This window comes from Cynocephalus volans, chromosome X (genome assembly GCF_027409185.1).
Source record: "Cynocephalus volans isolate mCynVol1 chromosome X, mCynVol1.pri, whole genome shotgun sequence".
NCBI classification, from domain to species: Eukaryota; Metazoa; Chordata; class Mammalia; order Dermoptera; family Cynocephalidae; genus Cynocephalus; species Cynocephalus volans.
This window is the reverse complement of record NC_084478.1, coordinates 92,073,880-92,094,958: the sequence shown is the minus strand read 5'-3', so window position 1 is coordinate 92,094,958 and position 21,079 is coordinate 92,073,880. Positions and strand designations below refer to the sequence as shown.

Below are 21,079 nucleotides of genomic sequence, written 5' to 3'. Positions count from 1 at the left end.
TCATTCTGAGTTTCCAAGATGGGACAAGTTGCACTGATAAGTGACTTTAAGCAAGAATATATATTTTTGCTTTCCCTTCAAAACACAATTGCATAATGTTCAAACCCAATATTCCTTAAAAAGAAAAAAAAAAAAAAAAATCTACATGATCTTCAACTGATGTAAAGGTCCATGACTGAAAATGCAAAGAAACTCAATCAGTTCTAAATCACTAAACTGCATTTTATAATTTTACCCCTTAAAGGCATCAACCAGAAACCTAACTGCCTCCTCCTCTAACAAAGCAAAAAACAAAAGTCATCCATCCCCATAATAAAGTATGCTAATTGTTTGATTGTGTAAAGCAAACAGCAAAATTACTTCACCTCTTTCCTGGCATTTCAGAAAAAGCAAAATAATTAGGTTTTCCTTATTTTTTCTGGACTTTCAGTTGTGTGACCTTAGTCAAATTACTTATCCTCTTTGAATTTTAGTTTCTTTAACGCGAAATGGGAATAATGATATCACCCACTTCATTGGACTGTTGTGAGAATTAAGTGAGTTAATACAAGTAAAGCGCTCCTTAGAACTGTGCCTGACACCACTGGAAGCGAACATAAAATTTTAGCTCCGTTTTTATTACAAGGTAAATCAAGATCGGCAATGTGCCTACATCTAATTTGTATTAGGCTTGGCATAGTTCTACAATGTGACTTGATTTGCCTGTCATGCCAAAAAGATGGGCTCTCTAGGTACAGCATATGCCTAATGGTGACTGAGCTCTCTAGTTTTATTTGAACCGTTCCATCTATGGAATGAGCCTTGGACCTTGTCCCGATTCTACCATTTACTAGACTTTGGGAAATTAGTAAATCTTTCTAAATTCCAGTTTATTAATAAAATGAGGAACAACAGTACATACCTCACAGCATTGCTTTGATGATTAAATGGGATAATGCATATGTAAAGCCTTTATCACAGTGTGATACAGCCTCAACCAAGGTTCTCGGCTATATTTAAAAAATAAAAGACACTCTATCTAAAACAATATTAGCACTAGTTACACAATATACAGTTGAGGAAATGAGCCAGCAGATAAAATGATGGGAGAAGGAATTCTGAGGGGGTTAAGAAGGTGAAAGGACAAAATGCCTGACCTAACAGATGTGGGGGTGGAGAATGAGTAGAATGTGTTTAAAAGGCAGGACAATGTGATGATAAAAAGCCTGGAAAGGGAGTTGAATATACCTGGGGCAAAATGTAGGCTCCCTGCCAACTGTTATGAGGCCTTGTGCAGGTTACCAAATATTTTGAGTCAGTTTCCTCAGAATTGGGGGTTAAGGGTTTGCTATGGAATTGAATGAGAAAATGTAAAGTGCTTCCCGCTGAGCCTACGTCATAAAAGAACTCAATAAATGATAGCTGTAGTTGCTGTTAATTATTTTTAAAGAAATATTTTCTGCATTCGGGACTTGAGTACCCCATGGGGACAACTCTTTTAAGTACTGCAGTTGCTAGTGCAAGTGAAAATCATCGGGACAGAAAACAGGAAGTGAATTATTTGAGGACTGGGATGTGAGGAAATGGGGGAGGGACTGGGCAAGTGTCTTTGAATTGGTTGTTTAAAACAGCAGGCACTCTTAGGAGGAGTGCCAAGCATAAGCTCTGAGACTCTTTCCAGCCTCTTGATTCACTCTCAAGTTCTTAAAGAGGAGAAAATAAAGTGGTGCTCAAGCGGGTCCTGCTCCGCCCCTCCCTCACTCATGAGGGAGCACGTAAGCACTCAGATAACAGCATTGTGACTTCGGCACAATGACACAGTGACTGCACAAGGGGGGTATAAGGTAGTAATGCTCCCCCAGAGTCATTTTCTTCTTCCCTTTACTTCTGGCCTGTTGGCAGGGAAAGGCCAGACGGCAACCTGAAACCCAGCTGCCAAGCTTGCAGCTGTGATCGCTGGTGAAGTCAACTCCAGCAAATCGGAGGCATCGTAACCTTCCTTAGGTAGTCCTTTCTTTTTCCAACTCCCACCTTGACAGAGGGTTATCTAGAAGAGCTAATCAAGTTGAGAAAGACTGAAAACAGCCGACAGCCTCCTACCACAGCACTGTAGTTAAGGGATCCTGTTCTATCAAGAAACTTAGCCACTAGCCAACCAGTCATCTGCCAACCCATCATCTGCCAATCAGTCCTCAGCCAACCCATCCTCAGCCAACCAGGCATGAATCAACTGGGCATGAACCAACCAGACACGAGGCTACCAGGCATGAACCAACCAAGCATGAACCAACCAAGCGTGAGCCAACCAGGCATGAGCCGACCAGGCATGAGTCGACCAGGCATGAGCCGACCAGGCATGAGCCAACCAGGCATGAGCCAACCAGGCATGAGCCAACCATGCATAAGCCAAGTAGCTCTGAGCCAACCAAGCATATGGCAATCAGGCATGAGACAATCAGGCTGGAGCCAACCAAGCCGGAGCCACTTAGTCAGAAGTTATCCAGACCCAAGTCAATCAAGGTTGAGCCAATCAGGTGTAAGCCAACCAGGAAGGAACCAATCAGGCACAAGGCAACCAAGCACGAATTCTTTCCGAATAAGACCTGCGGAGGCTCAAGACTGCCCAGAAATTCTGCGCCTGATTAAAGTAAGCCTGTCTCTCCTTATTCCGTGGAGCTTCATGGCATTAGTGCAGGGCTTAAAGAGAGTAAGGGAAGCATAGACTGGGTTTGAATCCTGGCTCTATTAATTATGACCTGGGTATATAACCTTCTGGAAATTACTTAACCTCTCTAATCTTCATTTTCTTCATCCAAAAATCAAGATTATAGTACTATCTATCTCAAAAGGTTGTTGTAATGATTCAGTAACATAAAACTATTACATGTAAATTGCTTGGCATATAGTAAGGGGCTCAAAAAGTCATGGGGGAACCAATTCATGAAAAATTTAGGGACCGAAGGTGTTCTCTCTTGGGGAAATTTTAATTTTAAAAGAAAAAAAGGAATGCTTAACTCAAATGAATGATTTGCCAATGATAGAATTTCAGGTATTAATGGCTATGATTTGGGGGTAAGAAATCTTGTTGCTTCTAAGAACACACCTACTTGTAGAATCTGATGATTGCCCAGAAAACAATATTCACAAAAAACAAATTTTCTATACAATTTCAGACAGTTCATTGATCCCAGACAATCTCTAGGTGTCAAAGGAGCTGGGTTAAAAATTTCTCATTTCAATGTCTATTTTAATGTCTTTGCTGGAAATCATTCCAGTTGAGTATTGGGGGCAATCTAATAGCCATACTTACTGTATTGAAGTTCTGAGACACTGAAGGCAATCATTTATGTGATGCACAATCTAAACAATTCCATGTAAAGACCCATATAAAAGCAGTAGCCCAGATTCTTTATGGAGTAAATATGTGGCTAGAACAAAGAAGGCACAGATTATAGATATGGAAACCTTATAAAGGAACTCTGTAATGAAAATGTGACCATCTACTCACTAACATATCTAAATCTTATCTAAATCAGGCCAAGTTTGTGTTCCCTTTGATTGCAGAATGTGTTTTAATGGCCAAAATAAAATACTCAGAGTTTTCCAGTGAAGTCCATCTATCGAAGTGATGCTAGTCCCGGCTGCAGATCTGTGAGAACTGAGACCTGTCCCTCCGTGGCTTCTATTCTATTACATTCCCATAAGTTCCCACATCATTTCCTAGTTTCTGGTTGTATTAAAGGTTAGAAACCTTCCTTCCTTCCTTTTTTCTTCTTCTTTTTTTTTTTAGCTCCCACTTATGAGTGAGGACATGTGGTATTTCTCTTTCTGTGCCTGGCTTATTTCACTTAACATAATTTTCTCTAGGTTCATCCATGTTGGTGCTAGTGGGAGAATTTCTTTTTTTTTTTTATGGCAGAGTAGTATTCCATTGTGTATATATACCACATTTTCCTTATTCAATCACCTGTCAATGGACATTTAGGTTGGTTCTAGCTCTTGGCTACTGTAAATAGAGCTGCAACAAACATGGGAGTGCTGGTATCCCTTCGACATGATGATTTCCACTCCTTTGGGTATATACCCAGTAGTGGGATTACTGGATCGTATGGCAGTTCTATCTGTAGCTGTTTGAGGAATTTCTATACTGTTTTCCATAAAGGCTGCACGAATTTACAGTCCCACCAAAAGCATAGGAGGGTTCCCCTTTCTCAGCATCCTCACCAGCATTTGTTATTCTCTGTTATTTTTATAATAACCAGTCTAACTGGGGTGAGATGATATCTCAGTGTGGTTTTGATTCGCATTTCCCTGCTGCTTACTGATGTTAAGCATTTTTTCGTGTGTCTGTTGGACATTTGTACATCTTCCCTTGAGAAATGCTTATTCAGCTAGTTTGCCCATTTTTACTTTTTTTTTTTTTTACCTTTTTAAAAAAAAACTTTTTAGTAAAACTTTTTTTTGTAAGTTTTTTTTTAAGTTTTACTTTTTTTTTAAAATTGTTAAGTTGTTTGAGTTCCTTGTACATTTTGAATATTAATCCCTTGTCGGATGCTTAGTTTGCAAACATTTTCTCCTATTCTTTAGGTTGTATTTTCGCTCTGTTGTTTCTTTTGCTGTACAGAAGCTTTTCAGTTTGATATAATCCATTTATTTTTTCCTTTGTTGCCTGTGCTTTTGGGGTCTTATTCTTAAAGTCTTTGCCCAATCCTACTTCCTGAAGTGTTTCTGCTATGTTTTCTTTTAGGAGTTTTATAGTTTCGGTGTTACTTTAAAGTCTTTAATCCATCTTGAGTTGATTTTGTCATATGGTGAGAGGTATGGGTCTAGTTTCATTCTTTTACATATGGATGTTCACTTTTCCCAGCACCATTTATTGAAGCTGTCTTTTCCCCAATGTATGTTCTTGTTGCCTTTGTAAAAGATCAGTTGGCTGTAGGTTTGTGCGTTGATTTCTGGGTTCTCTATCATGTTCCACTGGTCTGAGTGTCTGTTTTTATGCCAGTACGATGTTGGTTACTATAGCTTTGTATAGTATAATTTGAAGTCAGGTAGTGCAATGCCTAAAAAGATACAAAGAAGGCCATTATATAATGACAAAGGGATCTATCCAGCAAGAAGACATAACAATCATAAATATATATGCAGTACACACCAGAGCACCAGATATATAAGGCACACACTATTAGACTAAAGAAAGAGCTAGGCCCCAATACAATAATAGTTCTGTATCTGAACACCTCTCTCTCAGCATTGGACAGGTCATCTAGGCAACAAATCAACAGAGAAACACAGGATTTAAGCTATGCACTCTCTATACATACATACATACATATATACATACATACATACATACATACATATGCATGTTTTGTTGCATTGCTATTTTATATTTTAAGTTTCTAGACAACTGGGATTAAGTCTGATGTCTGACTCACTTTTAACACTGCCCAGGATATCATATGTCAATAAATGTTCAATAAAAACTTCATGATTATTATCATTTTAAGAATTCATTACTAAGTCATAAACTGAAAGTTTTCTCTACTTTGACAGGAATTGGCTGCTTGTGAAAACATGCTAGATGCTGTGAAGTTAACAGCAACAGGTAAGATGCTTTGTGATATTTTCAGAACAATGAAGAAAACATGAATGTACGCATACAGTACTACTTGTACATGGGAATATGGAAGCTGCTGTTCTTGGTACATAAAGATAATGCTATTAATAGTATCTACATATATAGGATATAAATTTGATAGCTTTGTCAGTGCTCTGCTGTTTTATATTTTCCCAATTTTTTAGTACGAAATTAATATTTAACAGCTCTTACACCTTTACAGCTTCAATAGATTTTAATGGTTTCCAAAATGTAGAATGAGAAATGTTATTGGTCAAAAAAGTATAACACCCAGTATGTTGGTAGTAGCTTGAAAGGATGAAATGGATAAAAGCAAAATGTTTTAAAAACATTTTCAAAGTATTGACTACATTTTGATAGCCAGCAATATCAATGGGATAGGTTAGTGATTTATGATGAATTAGAATTTTTTAGGCAGCAAATATGAAGAGCAAGAAAAGAGATGATTAAAGTGTATAAAATTACATACGTCAAAGGCTAGGTAAAGATAATTATTTAATACTAAAACCTAGAAGACTATGATGAAGGATAACTCCTTGAAGTTGAATACTTCAGAATGCATGTCATAAACTGAGAACACTCTACCAAGGACATAAATGGTTTTACTATAAGGCTGAGTGGGTGACAGATGCAGAAGGAAGTTAGTGTGTTTTGTGGGGTCTTTTGTGCCATGCGCTAACAAATCAATCTTAGTACCTGGGTCAGAAATAGAACCCTGAGCTGCATGGGTCATGGATCAGTCATCTCATGTGATGACTGATATGTTCTTACACTTGATAATTAACACCACCAAAATGTTAACTAAGTAGTAATTTTGTTGGTCTAAAAGATATAGTAAGAAATACAAAGTTGAAAGTAATGGACACTGTGAAAGCAGTACTTTTTACCTCCTTGATTAGATTTATTCCTAGGGTTTAATTCTTTTAGGGGCTACTGTAAATAGAACTGTTTTCCTAATTTAGTTTTTGATTTTTTCATTGCTGGTGTATAGAAACACAACCAATTTTTCTTCATTGATCTTGTACCCTGCAACTTTGGTGAATTCACTTATTAGCTCTAGTAGCTTTCTTTTGGACTCTTTGGGACTTTTAATATATAGTATCATGTCATCTGCAAATAGTTTTACCTCTTCCTTTCTAATCTGGATGGCTTTTATTTGTTTTTATTTTGTAATAGCTCTGGCTATAACGTCCAGTACAATGTTAAATAGTAGTTGTGAAGGTGGGCATCTTTGTCTTGTTCCAGATCTTAGACAGAAATGCTTTCAGTCATTCACCATTGAGTATGATGTGGATTTTTTCCTATGTATACTGTACCACGTTGAAGAATTTCCCTGTATTCCTAGTTTTATGAAAGCTTTTATCATGAAAGAGTGTTGCATCTTTGTGAGAGAACTTTTCTGCATCGACTGAGATGACCATGTGGTGCTTTTCCCCTCTGTTCTTTTAATGTGATGTATTACACTGATTTTCTTGTGATGAACCACCATTACATTCCTAGGATAAATAACACTTGGTCATAGTGAACAATTCTTTTAATATGCTATTGGGTTCAATTTGCTAATATTTTGTTGAGTCTTTTTGCATATATATTAACAAGGAATATTGATCTGTAATTTTCTTTCCTTCTCATGTCTTTTACTGTCTTTGGTATCAGAGTAATTCTGGCTTCACATGATAAGTTAGGAAGTATTCCCTCCTTTTCAATTTTTTTGGAAGAGTTTGAAAAATTTTGGTGTTAATTCTTCTGTAAATGTTTGATAGAATTCACTGGTGGGGCCATTTGGTTCCTTACTTTTCTTTATTGGGAGATGTTTGATTACTGATTCAAACTCTTATAGGTTTGTTGAGATTTTCTATTTTTTCCTGAGTAGTTTTAGATAATTTGTATGTTTCAAGGACTATGTCCATTTCTTCTAGGTGATCTATTTTTTGGTACATAATTCATAGTATTTTCTAATAATCCTTTTTAACTGCTATAAGGCTGGTAGTAATGTCCCCACTTTCATTTCTGATTTTAATTATTTACATATTCTTTTTTTCTTTGTCAGCCTAGCTATCAATTTTGTTGATCTTTTCAAATAACCAACTATTGGATTTATTGATTTTTCTCCATGTTTCTCTACCTTCTATTTTATCTCTGCTCTAATTTTTGTTATTACTTTCCTTCTGCAAACTTTGAGCTTAGTTTGCACTTCTTATTTTTGGTTCCTGAAGGCATAAAGTTAGAATATTATTTGAGGTTTTTTTTTTTTTTTTTTTTGTAGGCATTTACAGCTATAAATTTCCCTCTGAGCATTGCTTTCATTGTGCCCCATACTCTTTTGTTTATTATATTTTCATTTTTATTCATCTCTCAGTATATTCAGATTTCCCTTGTGGTTTCTTCTTTGACTCACTTATTGTTTACGAATGTGTTGTTTAATTTCCACCTATTTGTCCTGTTGATTTCTAGTTTTATTCCGTTGCGATTGGAAAGGTTATTATACACAATTTTAGTCTTTTAAAATTTATTAAAACTTGGTTTGTGACTTAACATATAGTTTATCCTGAAGAAAGTTCCATGTGCATTTGAGAAAAATGAGTATTCTGTTGTTGTCAGGTAGAGTATTCTATATGTTTGTTAGGTCTGTCTGGTTGTTCTATGCATTATTTAAAAATAGAGTATTGAAGTCTCCTACCATTATCATATTACTGTGTATTTCTCCCTTTAGCTCTGTTAATATTTGCTTCTTATATTTTGAAGCTGTGATATTCAGTGCATATGTTTATAAATACTATATCTTGATGAATCGCCACTTTTATCATTACATAATGTCCTACTTTGTCTTTTAGAAAAGTTTTTGACTTAAAGCCTATCTTGTCTAACATTAGTATAGACACCCCAGCTCTTTTTTGGTTACTATTTTACTATTTACTGTTTATTACTTACTATTAGTAAGGCATGAAATGTTTTTTCCCATCAATTCACCTTTAACCTATGTGTGCCTTTGGATCCAAAGTGTGTCACCTGTAGACAGCATATAGTTGGGTCATTTTTAAGAAATCCATTCTGCTAATCTCTGTGTTTTGATTGGAGTGTTAAATCCATTTACATTTAATGTAATTACTGATAAGGAGGTACTAACCCCTGCCATTTTTGTTTATTTTCTAAATGTCTTATAGCTTTTTCTTGTCCCTCATTTCCTCCATTTCTACCTTCTTTCATGTTTTCTTGATTTTTGTAGTGAAATGTTTTCATTCTCTTCTCACTTCCTTATGTGTATATTCTATAGATATTTTCTTTGTGGTTACCTAGGGGGTAATATTTGACAGTTATAACAATCTAGTTTGAATTTATACCAACTTAACTTTGATAGAAAAAGTCTTCTTCCATACATCTCTCTCCTCCCTTTCTGTTACTGATAACATATTACAGTTATGTGCCAAGTAACTTACATTAATAATTATTTTTATGCATTTGTCTTTTAAACAATGTAGAAAATAAAAACTGGAGTTACAAACAAAATTACAGTACTAACTCTTAAAATTGCCTATGTATTTATGTTTACCATAAATATTTCTTCATACAGCTTCAAGTTATTGGCTAGCTTCATTTTGGCAAGTTTAGTAGTAATTAATTTTTGCCTTTTTTTTTTTTTTTGAGTGGGGACAGTATAAGAATGCCTTAATTTCTCCCTCATTTTTGAAAGACAGTTTTGGTGGATACAAAATTCTTGATATTTATTTTTTCCCCAGCACTTTAAAAATATCAATCCACTGCTTTTTGGCCTTCTAGATTTTTGATGAGAAACTGGGTGATAATCTAATTGGATCCCTCTATATGAGACAAGTTGCTTCCCTTTTGCTACTTTAAGATTCTCTGTCTTTGGCTTTGGACATTTTGATTACAGTGCATCTTGGTGTGGATTTCTTTGGGTTTATCCTACTTTCAGTTTATTGAGCTTCTAGAATTATTGATTCATGTCTTACATAAAATTTGGGAAGTTTTCAGCTTTTATTTTTTCAAATATTCTTTCCTCCTCTTTCTTTCCCTCTTCTCCTTTTGAGAGTCCCAAAAATGTGTAAGTTGCACTGCTTGATGATGATGGTGTTCCACAGATGCCTTAGGCTCTGTTCACTTCATCTTTTTTCTTTCTGTTTTTCAGACTCAATAATTTCACTTGTCCTATCTTTCAGTCCACAGATTCTTTCTTCTGCTTGCTGAAATATGCTTTTGAACCCCTCCAGTGCATTTTTCATTTGTTATTGTACTTTTCATCTTCAGAATTTTGGGGAAAGTTTCTTTTTTATAATTTCTCTTTTCATTTATGTTATCATTTTGTTCACACGTCTTTTTCCTATATTTGTGCATGTCTTCCTTTAGCTCTTTGAACATCTTTAAGATAGTTGCTTTAAACTCTTTGTCTAGTAAGTCCAACATCTGGGTTTCCTTAGGTATGTTTTCTGTTTATTTATTTTTTTCCTTTGAATGGGTCATTGTTTGTTTCTTTGTGATTGTTTTGTTGAAAACCGGATATTTGAGTCTTATGATTTGGTAACTCTGGAAATCAGATTCTCCCCCTTCCCAAGGATTTGCTGATTTTTTTTTTTTTTTTTTTTTATGGTTGTAGGTATCTTGTGTCAGGGATCAACCTGAGATGAAAGCTTAATGTGTTGTCCAGTCTGTTCTGAGCCTGTACCTTTCCCTGGTCATGCACAACAGCTTTCTAAATTCCCCCGTATGTTTTTATTTTTATTTTCCAAATGTCCAATAAAACAGGGATAGCTCCTTTAAATCTCCTGGAAGCCACTTCAGCTGGTGTGGGTTGAAACAATGGTAGCCAACATTCAACCCTCACCTCAGCAATCAGAGCAACAGTACACAGAACACAGGACTCTGATATTTTGAGGAAACACTCTTTATTGCCCACCCTGGTTCCAGCAAATTGTTCCAAAAATACAGGTTGCTGTCCCTACAGCTGCCTGCCACAAGACTGGGGGGATGAAGGCTGGGTAGCCACCACTGCACTGAATTTGACCTAAATTAACTGCAATTTACCAGCCAGGAAAATTGTCTGTCTCCTGGAAGTTGCAAGTATTCAAATAAACTCCACAGTTCCAAAATATTCACTTTAGACAGTTCCTACCAGTATAATTGATGTCCAGGAGAAGAGATGAATTCCTGGTGCTTCCTACTCTGCTATCTTCCCCTTTCTGCTGAAAATTTTCTGACACATTGTATGTGAATTGATATTTCAGATTTACTCAGGGATGGCTTTGGGGACAATCCTCTTTTCTACTGCCTGATTGCAGAAGTACACAATCAACAAAAACCATCAGGTAAAGTAAATCTTTCTTCTCCAATTTAATCTTGAGTATATTTTCTCTATCCTGAAAACAAAGTACAGTTACATTGCATATAATTACTATTAAGCAGAGGAGAGTATATGTCTGTAAACTCAGTTTTGCTTTATAAAAATGTGTTGTATGTGCTTATATTTGTATATGCATTAAATTTTTTTTTGGAAGAACATATGCCACACTGTAAAAAGATGGCTTATCTCTTAAAGGTTGTACTATAAGAGATTTAAACCTATATACACATTTCTATATTGTTATTTTGTCCAGTGAGCATTTATTACTATAATATGGAAACACATGAACACCAAAGATATTCAATTTTGGAGGAAAAACTTTCTAAGGTTCAAAGCATTAACCTCTTTGTATCCTCTTTCCTTCCTCCTAGGCAAAGTGACCGCTGGATTTGCCATGTACTACTTTACATATGATCCCTGGATTGGCAAGTTACTTTACCTGGAGGACTTTTATGTCATACAAGCTTACAGAGGTAAAACTACAAATAAACTAAAAATTACTTCAAAATACTTTGAAAATACAAATGGCATATTTTAATTTAAGGGGTATAGATAAGGCTTTAGTATAAATATGGTGTTTAAGTTAGTTTATGTAACTCATTTCTGTTTCATGAGTGGGTCACTATCCTAGTAATCCTTGAATGTGGTGAAGTCTCAATTCCAGATTAAAAAAATTTTTCTTGCTAGTTCCCATCAAGGCATAAATATGCCAAGCTATCATAGCTATATTTTTATCTTTAAAAAAGTGCTTTTACATTTTAGGTTAGCTTTGAGTAGAAACAGATAAAAAATATACCCTGTTATAAGACAATAATGAGAGAAACTCGTTTCTTTTTCATTGATTTTTGATATAAACCCAAACTATTTTCTATTACCCTTGGTATCACATTCCAATTAGGAAAAAGAGACATGAAAAACATTCATGAGTTGTGTTTCAACACAAGCTATTAGAATGTATAATAACCAAATACAGGGTTTTATATTTTATTTCTTTTAAACTAAAGCAAATAAATAGTTAAGTGGAACTTTTCAACTTACAGTTTTCATTTTGCATTATCTATTTCAAAGGTCTAGGTATTGGAGCTGAAATGCTGAAAAGGCTAAGTCAGGTATGTATTACAATTAGTACTAACATTCTAGACTTTAACTTTATCCTTTTGTTCATCAAATGTTATTTAACAGGGCATAAATTAGATAGTTAATCTTACCATTTGAACATAACCCCAAAATATACTTCAAATTTTTATCCAAATTAAACTGGATTTGCAGATCAATCATATAGGTTTTATATGAGTTATACTTAATTAAAAATTGATTTATATATAATCCAAAACCACACTATACATCTTTTTTGTTATCAAGCATATGTAACCATGAGAGAGATTAGAAAGCACTTTTACCCATAAAACAGTACCACAGTATAAATTTGAGAATAGTATAAAAGCAAGATCCTTTTGTATTTGGAAATATAGTATAAGTTAATGTGTTCTTTTAGGTAAGCTTTTTCTGTAGAATAAAGACTTTGCCAATCAGTTTTGGACTTTTAAAGAGAGGTGTTTTAGAGCTCATAAGAGTTGGGACTTTTTTCTTTTTACAGCTATAGATAAGTCCAAAAGACAACTATTGTATTATTATTTGGAAATACAATGCACACATAGTGTTCTGCATATAGTAAATCGTCAATAAATGTGTTAATGAAGACTACACTTTCAAATAAAAGTAATCTTTGCTTGTTTTTAAACAGATAGCCATCAGAAGCCAATGTAACTGCATGCACTTTCTTGTCGTCGTTTGGAACCAGGTTTCTTTTGACTACTACACTCGTCGTGGGGCTTTAGACCTTTCCTCTGAGGAGGGTTGGCATCTATTTAGGTTTAACAAAAAAGAACTCATGGACATGGCAGGCGAAGAATGAAAGAGGCTTGTAACAACTCATCCCAACATAGGCTCCATTTGAATGTCACCTGAGTCCAACAGTAGTTTGACTTTGAATGCTGAACAATACAGCAAGTGATCATAACATTCTTGTTTGAGATCTTTTACTTTGAAACAGATTTTGCAGATCTAGTCAACTCTCCATTATCCAAACTAATATACTAATGGCTAGTAGCAGTGCTGATAATCCAAAAAAGCAGATAATTCAAAAATCACTTATATTTGGCTTTGGGCTATTTATTTTTTATCTACCATATTTCATTAAATTTAAATTTTTTTTTTCACACTTTAACATATTTGAAGTTAAGTACAATGATCAACTGGGAACATTTTTTTTTTCTAGAACGTATATGATGTGTCTTACATTTGATAAAATGAGTGTTTGAATGTAAACAGATCTGAGGCTTTAAAAAAATTCATTTTAAGTACTGAAGCTAAATTCTGAAGACCTTACTCGTGAAAAACTAGCAAGTGAATCGCTTCCCCACCTTGAACAGCTTAAGTACCACTGCCTCCTTGACATTGCCCCAGAACTACACTCCAACTTTGAACATGTATAGCTGTTTGGTTGTACTTATATAAGGACAGATACCGCATACAACACTGTATTTGTAGATGGTTCTCTCCTCCCTAGTATAGAATTATAATTATTTTTGATATCCTGTGCTGCAACCCGCATGGCAGACTATGAGTTCCTACTGCTTATCAGGTATTTTATGGGCATAGAAGCTACACAAACACGATTCAGCCATACCTACAAAGAACTTGTCTGTGAGAAAATACTAATTATAATAAATTGTGTGGGTTATCATATCTATAAATACCAAGTGCAAGGGAATATAGCGAACATCTAAATTCTACCTTGGAGAATTGAGAAAGGTGACATTGGAACTGGATTTGAAGAATAGGGAGAAAGAATGTGGAACAGGGTGAGACAGGAGAGTATTCTAAAAGCAGACACTAGCACAGGCAGAGAAAAAGAGGCATAAAGAGCAAAGCATGTTCAAAAAACAAGTGGTATGTCATATACAACATAACATACATTGACAGTAGGGCAGGCGGGGAGATGGAAGATAGGATTGGAAGGTAAGCTGGGATCAGATATGAAGGGCCCTATCTGTCATACTAAGGAGTTTTGATTTGATTCTGTAGGTTATGATGAGCCATTGAAGATTTCAGAAAGACAACTAACTATTCATACTAGTTGTCAGAAAGACAACTATGCCATAATAATATGAAAGATGGATTTGAAGAATAGGGTGGTAGACACCCATTCCCAACTCTTTACCCACCTGCCTTCCTCACCACAGGGGGAAAAAAAAAAAACCAACACATAATTTCCTTGAGCAAAGTGTGTAACTCTGTGACAAGTTCCGGTTGAGATATCCACAGAGGTCTTCTGAGGAGAGTCTAAAAAAGCATTTGCTCTTCGGATAAAAGGGGGTCAGAAGCATCTTGTGCACATGTCGCCCCACTGCTTCCTACTTTGAATGTGTATGTGTTCCCTGGAAGTACAGCAGCCATCTTGTGACCATGAGGTGACAAACCACTACACTATAGAGAGCAGAGTGGAAAGTGAAAAGTCAAGGTCCTTGATGGTATCAATGAGCCACCGTCCCAACCCTGTACTACCTAATTCCAGGCTTTAAATAGATCCCTATTTGCTTAAGCTCCTGTTAACTGGTTTACTATTACTTGCAAGCAGAACACATTCTGAAGTGAGAGACAGCAAGACTGATGGCAAGCAGATTAGCCAGGAGGCTACTACAATAACCCAAGAAAATGATGATGAAGAACAAGAGCAATGACAGGATTAGAGAAGGTAGAGCAGATTGAGAAACAAGATATAAGGAGAGGAAGATAGAGACAATCTAATTTTAGGCATATTGACATTGGGATTATCTATGGGACATCAGGTGGATAATACTTAGAAAACAGGTCTATAGCACTAGAGAAATAACTAGAAATATAGGTCTAGTAAATAATTAGAAACATAGTTTTACAGCACTCGAGAAATATGGGGCTGAAAATATGAATAATAATGACATATAAATAGTGGCTGAAGCCAGTGAAGTCTGTTGAATAAAAATGAGAGAGCGTATAGAATGAGAAAAGAGGACTAGAGATGCAACCTGAAGAGACTCAGCATTTAAAGGATTCAGAGCAAGAGAAGAAGAAAGAAGAAGAACAAGAGAAACAGGAATAACAGAAAGTAAAGGGAGGAGTGAGTTTCAAGGAGGGAGTGGCGAAGAGTCAATAATTACATAAAAATTCAAGTAGGTATAGAGATAGGATGTTGCAAGACAAAGAAGAATTGAAAGTGAGGAAGTAAGAAAGGGACATTACTTTTTAAAGAAGTATGGCAATAACAGGAAGGAGAGAGAAAAGCAGCTCAAGGGAAGAGGCAGAGTTAAGGAATGTTTTTTTCTTGTTTTTGCTATTGTGCTTTCAGATACCAAAGGCCTGAAGCTATTTAGAGGTTGAGGAAAAGAAATGAGTGAAAAGAGAAACCAAGGACTGAAAATTAAACAGGACGAAATATGGTCCTGGGAAAGATAGAAAGGAATGAGATCAGAAACACAAATAGAAGAATTAGCCTTTGAAAAGGGGGATGCATGGCTGAAAAGAAGTAAGCCTTGAAGGCAGATTGGAAGAAGTTGGGAAGGGTCGTATCTAATTTACTTTTTTTCTCTACGAAATAGGAGGCACAGTCAACTCTGGCAGGTATAAGCAGCTTGAGGAGAATAAAAGGTTTGTAATACCTCTTCTGGGGAACAGAATAGTAAACCACCTAGGAACCAGAACGATTGCTAAGCAGCATTAGGGGGCCTGTGTAGCATATGGTCCTCTTAAATAGTTAGAGATGTTCCATTTAGAAGGAGTTAACATTAATAAAGCAAAGAGACAAAGCCAAGCCAAAGTGCCATAAAATATGGATATTTTATTCCAGCTCTGAGAAACAAACAAACAAAACAAAACAAAACAAACAAACAAAAAAAACGGTGGGAACATCCTTCCACACACCATTCTAATTTAACTGACATTAATCTGCAAAAACTAGAGAAGATATATATGTAAAAATATGTGTGTATATATCTATACACACGTACATATTTTCAGATTTCAGTGTCACTGTTATTCATATCTTCATCTGTTTTGTTTTTAAATAAATGCCCTTAAAAGTCATCAAATGCATCCTAATACTTCTACCTGTGTCTCCTCTTCAATCATTTAATATTGTTTGGGTTGCATTCAGTTTGTGTTTTAATCGCTTATGTAATTGGTCAAACTGTACATTTGAAAATATAAGGGAAAAACGATTTAAGTTATACTCTATGTGTCAGTTACCCATTACATGACTTTTTTCAGCATTATTTGCTACTTCACACATCTTGTGGTTCTTTATGCATTCTATTTCAGCTTCTAGTGCTGTACATATCTATGTCTTCTGGATGGGACTGCCCGTGATCCATGAGCTTGGGGTCAGGCATAAACTGTGTAGCACCTGATAAAGTATTAAAACAAAAATAAATTAGTCATTTAACAAATTTATTTTTGGTACTGGGAATACAACAGTGAACAAAACATAAAAATCTCTGTCAATAAGGAGCTAACATTTGAATTGATGAGAAAGACAATAAATTAAATAAAATATATATCAGATGGTGGTAAGTGCTATGCAGAAAAATAAAGCAGGGAAAGCCATATGGAGTGTTTGGGTGATTTGCAGTTTTAAATAGGGCAGCCAGGGAAAGCTTTCTGGAAAGGTAATGTTTGAGCAAATAACTGAAAGAGGTGAGGATATGCACCCTGTATATATCTGAGGGCAATGCCTTGAAGGAGGAGCAGACGGCAAGCATAATGGAGCTAAGGCATGTCTGAGGAACCAACAAGGCTGGAACAGAGTAAACGATATAGGGGGAGACAGTGAAAGTGTGATAGGAGACATGAGCAGATTTGACAGTGGAAGGCTAGTCACCTGAGGCCATGGTTAAGAATTTTGGCTTTTATTTTAAGTGAAATGGGAAGCTACTGGACAGTTTTAACTAGGTGAGTGACATAAAGTTATATTTTTAAAAAGATCATTCTTGGTTATGGGGAGAAGAGGTTATAGGAGAGAAAGGGTGGAAGCAGGGAGACCAGTTAAGAAACAATTGCAGTACTCCAGGAGAGATGCTGAAGGCTTTAATTAGGGCGGTAGCAGTGGAGATGGTGAAAAGGGATCAAATTCTGAATGATTTTGAAGATAGAATGGAAAGGATTTCCTAAACGGACTGAATATGTTGTGTGAGAAAGACTCTTTAACTTGAGAAACTGGAAAAATGGACTTGACATTTACTGAGATGGGAAATATGGGAGAAGCAGGTTTGGGGAAAAGCAGCTGAAGTATTAAGTTTTGAATGTGTTTAATTGCTTACTAAACAAGCATTTGTTATTCTCATTCTTTTTGATTACAGCCAGTATAACTAGGTTGAGGTGATATCTCAATGTGGCTTAAATCTGCATTTCCCTGATGACAAGTGATGTTGAGCATTTTTTCATGTACCTGTTGGCCATTTGACTCCTTTGAAAAATATCTATTCAGTTCCTTTGCCCATTTTTTAATTGGGTTATTTGTTTTTTTACTGTGTAATTGCTTGAGTTCCTTCTATATTATGGATATTAATCCCTTGTCTTCATGCATACTTAGCAAAATTTTTCTTCCACTCTGTAGGTTGTCATTTCGCTCTCTTGATTGTTTCCTTTGCTGTGCAGAAGCTTTTCAGTTTGATACAGTCCCATTTGTTTATTTTTTCTTTTGTTGCTTGTGCTTTCAGGCTCATGTTCATAAAGTCTGTGCCCAGACCTAGTTCCTGAAGTGTTTCACCTATATTTTCCCTTAGTAATTTTACAGTTTCGGGTCTTATACTTAAGTCTTTAAGCCATTTTGAATTGATTTTAGTATATGGTGAGAGGTGCATATCTAGTTTCATTCTTCTACATATGGATATCCAAGTTTCCCAGCACCATTTACTGAAGAGGCAGTCTTTTCCCCAATGTATGTTTTTATTCCCTTTGTCAAATATCAGATGGCTGTAAGCCTGAGGGGTGATTTCTTGGTTCTCTATTCTGCTCCACTGGTCAAAAAGAATGAGAGTAAGAAATGTTGGCAAGAGTGTGGAGAAGGGAAAGCTCCTATACTGTTGGTGGGACTGTAAATTAGTATAACCACTATGGAAAACACTGTGGAGGTTTCTCAAACAATTACAGATAGATCCTCCATATGATCCAGCAGTCCCACTTCTGGGTATATACCCAGAGGAATGGAAATCATCATGTTGAAGGGATACCTGCACTCTCATGTACATCACAGCTCTACTTACAATAGCCAAGATATGGAACCAATCTAAATGTCCATCGATGGATGATTGGATAAGGAAACTGTGGTATATATACCCCATGGTACACACCATGGAATACTAGTCTGCCATTAAAAAAAAAAAAAGAAATTCTTCCATTTGCAACAACGTGGATCAGCTTGGAGAAACTTATGTTGAGTGAAATAAGCAAAACACAGAAGGATAAGTACCATATATGCTCTCTCATAAGTGGAAGCTAAGAGATAAAGAAGAAAGGAAAGAAAGACCACAGTGGTGCATCGGATTTGCAGAGGGAGAAAACATCCTAAGAATACAAAGTGGAGTGGGGGATAGGGGGATGGGGAGGGAGGTTGGGGATAATTGAGGGGACAATTGGGTGAGGGACACGGGGTATTATCACAATTTGTGGTAATGGGCATGCTGCCAGGATGGATCTGGCATCACATCTTAGGCACAAGTGGTGTCACATCTTAGGCACAAGTGGTGACAATTTGCTTTGTATATTCATAACCCCCCATGAATATTCATAACCAATAAAAACAAAACAAAGCAAACAAACAAACAATACAGAGAAGAGGAAGATCAGTGAGGGCTGCTGTAACACAGGAAAACTTCCTGGAAGAGGCAACAGCACAGACTAATTTTTTTTAAATATAGAAAGAAGAAAAATAAAGAAGAAATAAAATAAAATACAGTCAGTTTCTCTAAAAAAATAATAACTTCAAGTTAAAAAAAATAAAACAAACGCAAAAACCCAATCAGACAATGACCAATGGAGATGAGCAGGTAATTCAAAACAGAGAAAGTACAAATGGCCCATGAACATTGTACCGCTTTTAAAACCTCAGTAAAACTGGAAGACACAAATTTTAAAATAAATAAATAAAAGTATTGCTTACTAAACATCTGAGTACAAACATTGAGTAGGCAGCTAGAAATGTGAATCTGTAGAGTTCAGAGGTCTGGGTTGGTTTAAAAACTTTACAGTTCTAGCCTTCACATGGCATTTAAAACTATGGGACTAGGGCCGACCCCGTGGCTCACTCGGTAGAGTGCGGCGCTGGGAGCACAGCGGCACTCCCGCCGTGGGTTCGGATCCTATATAGGGATGGCCGGTGCGCTCACTGGCAGAGCGTGGTGCGGGGACACCAAGCCAAGGGTTGCGATCCCCTTACCGGTCACAAACAACAACAACAAAAAACTATGGGACTATATGCAATCATCGAGAGTTAGAGAAGACGTCTAAGGAAGGAGCCCTTCGGAAACTCCAACTCAAAGTTAGGAAGATTAGAAGAAATGTAGCAGAGAAGACTGAGAAGGAAAGCCAGTCAGAGAGGTAAGAGAACCGGGAACACATGATATGCCACAGGCCAAGTGAAGAGACTGTTTCAAGGAGGAGGGAGTTTAACCTGTATTAAGGGTTGCTGATGGACTGCAGAAAATGGACATTGAGAACTGACTCTTGGATTTGGCAATGTTGTGGATCAGTGGGGATCTAGACAAGCTCCCTGTGTGCCAGGCAAGATGCTGAGTTGTTTTCATGCTATTTTTATATTTCTTCCTTTTACAGATAAGGAAATTTTAATTTGGAGAGGTTAAGTAACTTAAACCACTGTCACTCAGCTGGTAAGTGGTGGAGCCAGGGATGAATTCAGGTTTGTCTGACCCTAACACAACACCCCTGGCTCTTTTGAAAAATGGGGGTTAAAGCAGTAACAATCTCATACATTTATTTTTAGTATTAAATATGACAAAATAAATGAATAAATATCATAATGTGCACAAAATGCTGCAGACATGTAATGCTGTACATGGTAAGTAGGCAAGAGACAACTTTTTTAAACTTTGTGATATAACACAAAAAATATTTTTTCAGAAATTGGCTTTTATTTTAAATGTTTTTCAAATTCTGATTCATTCTGAAATGATTTTATTACATGTTGGAGCCACACCTTTTTTTCTCCCCATAGAATTTAATTTGTTTTATAAATAATGAAATCAAAGGGGAGAATACAATGATTTATATAACATCTATCTTTTCAGAAACATTTTCTATTTCATAAAGTATGGCACACCTATATGTAACTTTATCACCAAATATATTTTAAAAAACAAATCATAAGTAATCACTATGAGTGACACTAACATGGTTCTCCACAGGGTAGAAATTCTTAACCTTGGGTCCCTTTGGGGGTCTATGATAGAACTCATGTAATCTACTAACTTGGATGGGGGAAATTTGTCTTTAGTTTTGCTAACCTCTGATTGAAAACACACAATTTCTTCAATAATAAATATAGACAACAGAACATAATGGTATTAGCAGCAGCTTAGATTTTGTCACCGGTAGAAATCATAGGTATTTTCATATCACATTACAGTTGTAGATTATTTCAAAATATTTACACTTACCACTTCTTGAAAATTATGGTAGTTATTAGACCTGTTGTTAGATATTGTTGTTTAATACAAATAAGAAAGCTCATATATTACTATGTATTTAATTTTTTGCATTTGAAAATATTATGCTGAGAACGGGTTTGCAGCACAAAAAAAAAAAAGGTTAAGAAACCTGCTAGTGGTTCTGCTCTCACCAGATTTTCTCAAATGTATTTTTACTGCCACCTGGTGGAAGCTACTATTGAGTACAAGTGAAAAACGTGCTATGAAATAGTTTTTTTATTTATCAAGTAGACATACTATAGTAGGTATGTGACAAATAATTATTTTATATAAGTCTAAATGTGTCAAATTTGCTTAACAGTGTCTACTAATTGACCAAGTTCTCTAGCAGTTCTAACCACTTCC

The 21,079-nt window shown here is 35.9% G+C and overlaps 2 protein-coding genes across 3 annotated transcripts in view; one reads left to right on the top strand and one right to left on the bottom strand.

The window, feature by feature from the left end:
- Nucleotides 1-1,462: 1,462 nt before the first annotated feature.
- On the top strand, nt 1,463-12,891 carry SATL1 (spermidine/spermine N1-acetyl transferase like 1). The gene is made up of 7 exons (XM_063084694.1): nt 1,463-1,554; nt 2,116-2,626; nt 5,536-5,587; nt 10,861-10,941; nt 11,348-11,449; nt 12,045-12,085; nt 12,721-12,891. The coding sequence occupies exons 1-7, from the start codon at nt 1,463-1,465 to the stop codon at nt 12,889-12,891; spliced, it is 1,050 nt and encodes a 349-aa protein (XP_062940764.1).
- A 2,970-nt stretch (nt 12,892-15,861) lies between these two features.
- The window catches only part of APOOL (apolipoprotein O like), a 96,781-nt gene continuing 91,563 nt past the window's right edge, over nt 15,862-21,079 (bottom strand). For both annotated transcript variants that reach the window (XM_063084056.1, XM_063084057.1), the window contains exon 9: nt 15,862-16,416. In XM_063084056.1, coding sequence (XP_062940126.1) covers nt 16,328-16,416 — 89 coding nt within the window. In that variant the 3' untranslated portion in view covers nt 15,862-16,327. The remainder of the gene's footprint in view (nt 16,417-21,079) is intronic.

Bases quoted from the DNA above. Each gene is read 5' to 3' on its own strand.
- SATL1 (XM_063084694.1), top strand. From the start codon at position 1,463: ATGGGGACAACTCTTTTAAGTACTGCAGTTGCTAGTGCAAGTGAAAAT. The intron at 5,588-10,860 runs GTAAGATGCTTT...TTGATATTTCAG, and splicing joins TGTGAAGTTAACAGCAACAG to ATTTACTCAGGGATGGCTTT. The intron at 12,086-12,720 runs GTATGTATTACA...GTTTTTAAACAG, and splicing joins TGCTGAAAAGGCTAAGTCAG to ATAGCCATCAGAAGCCAATG.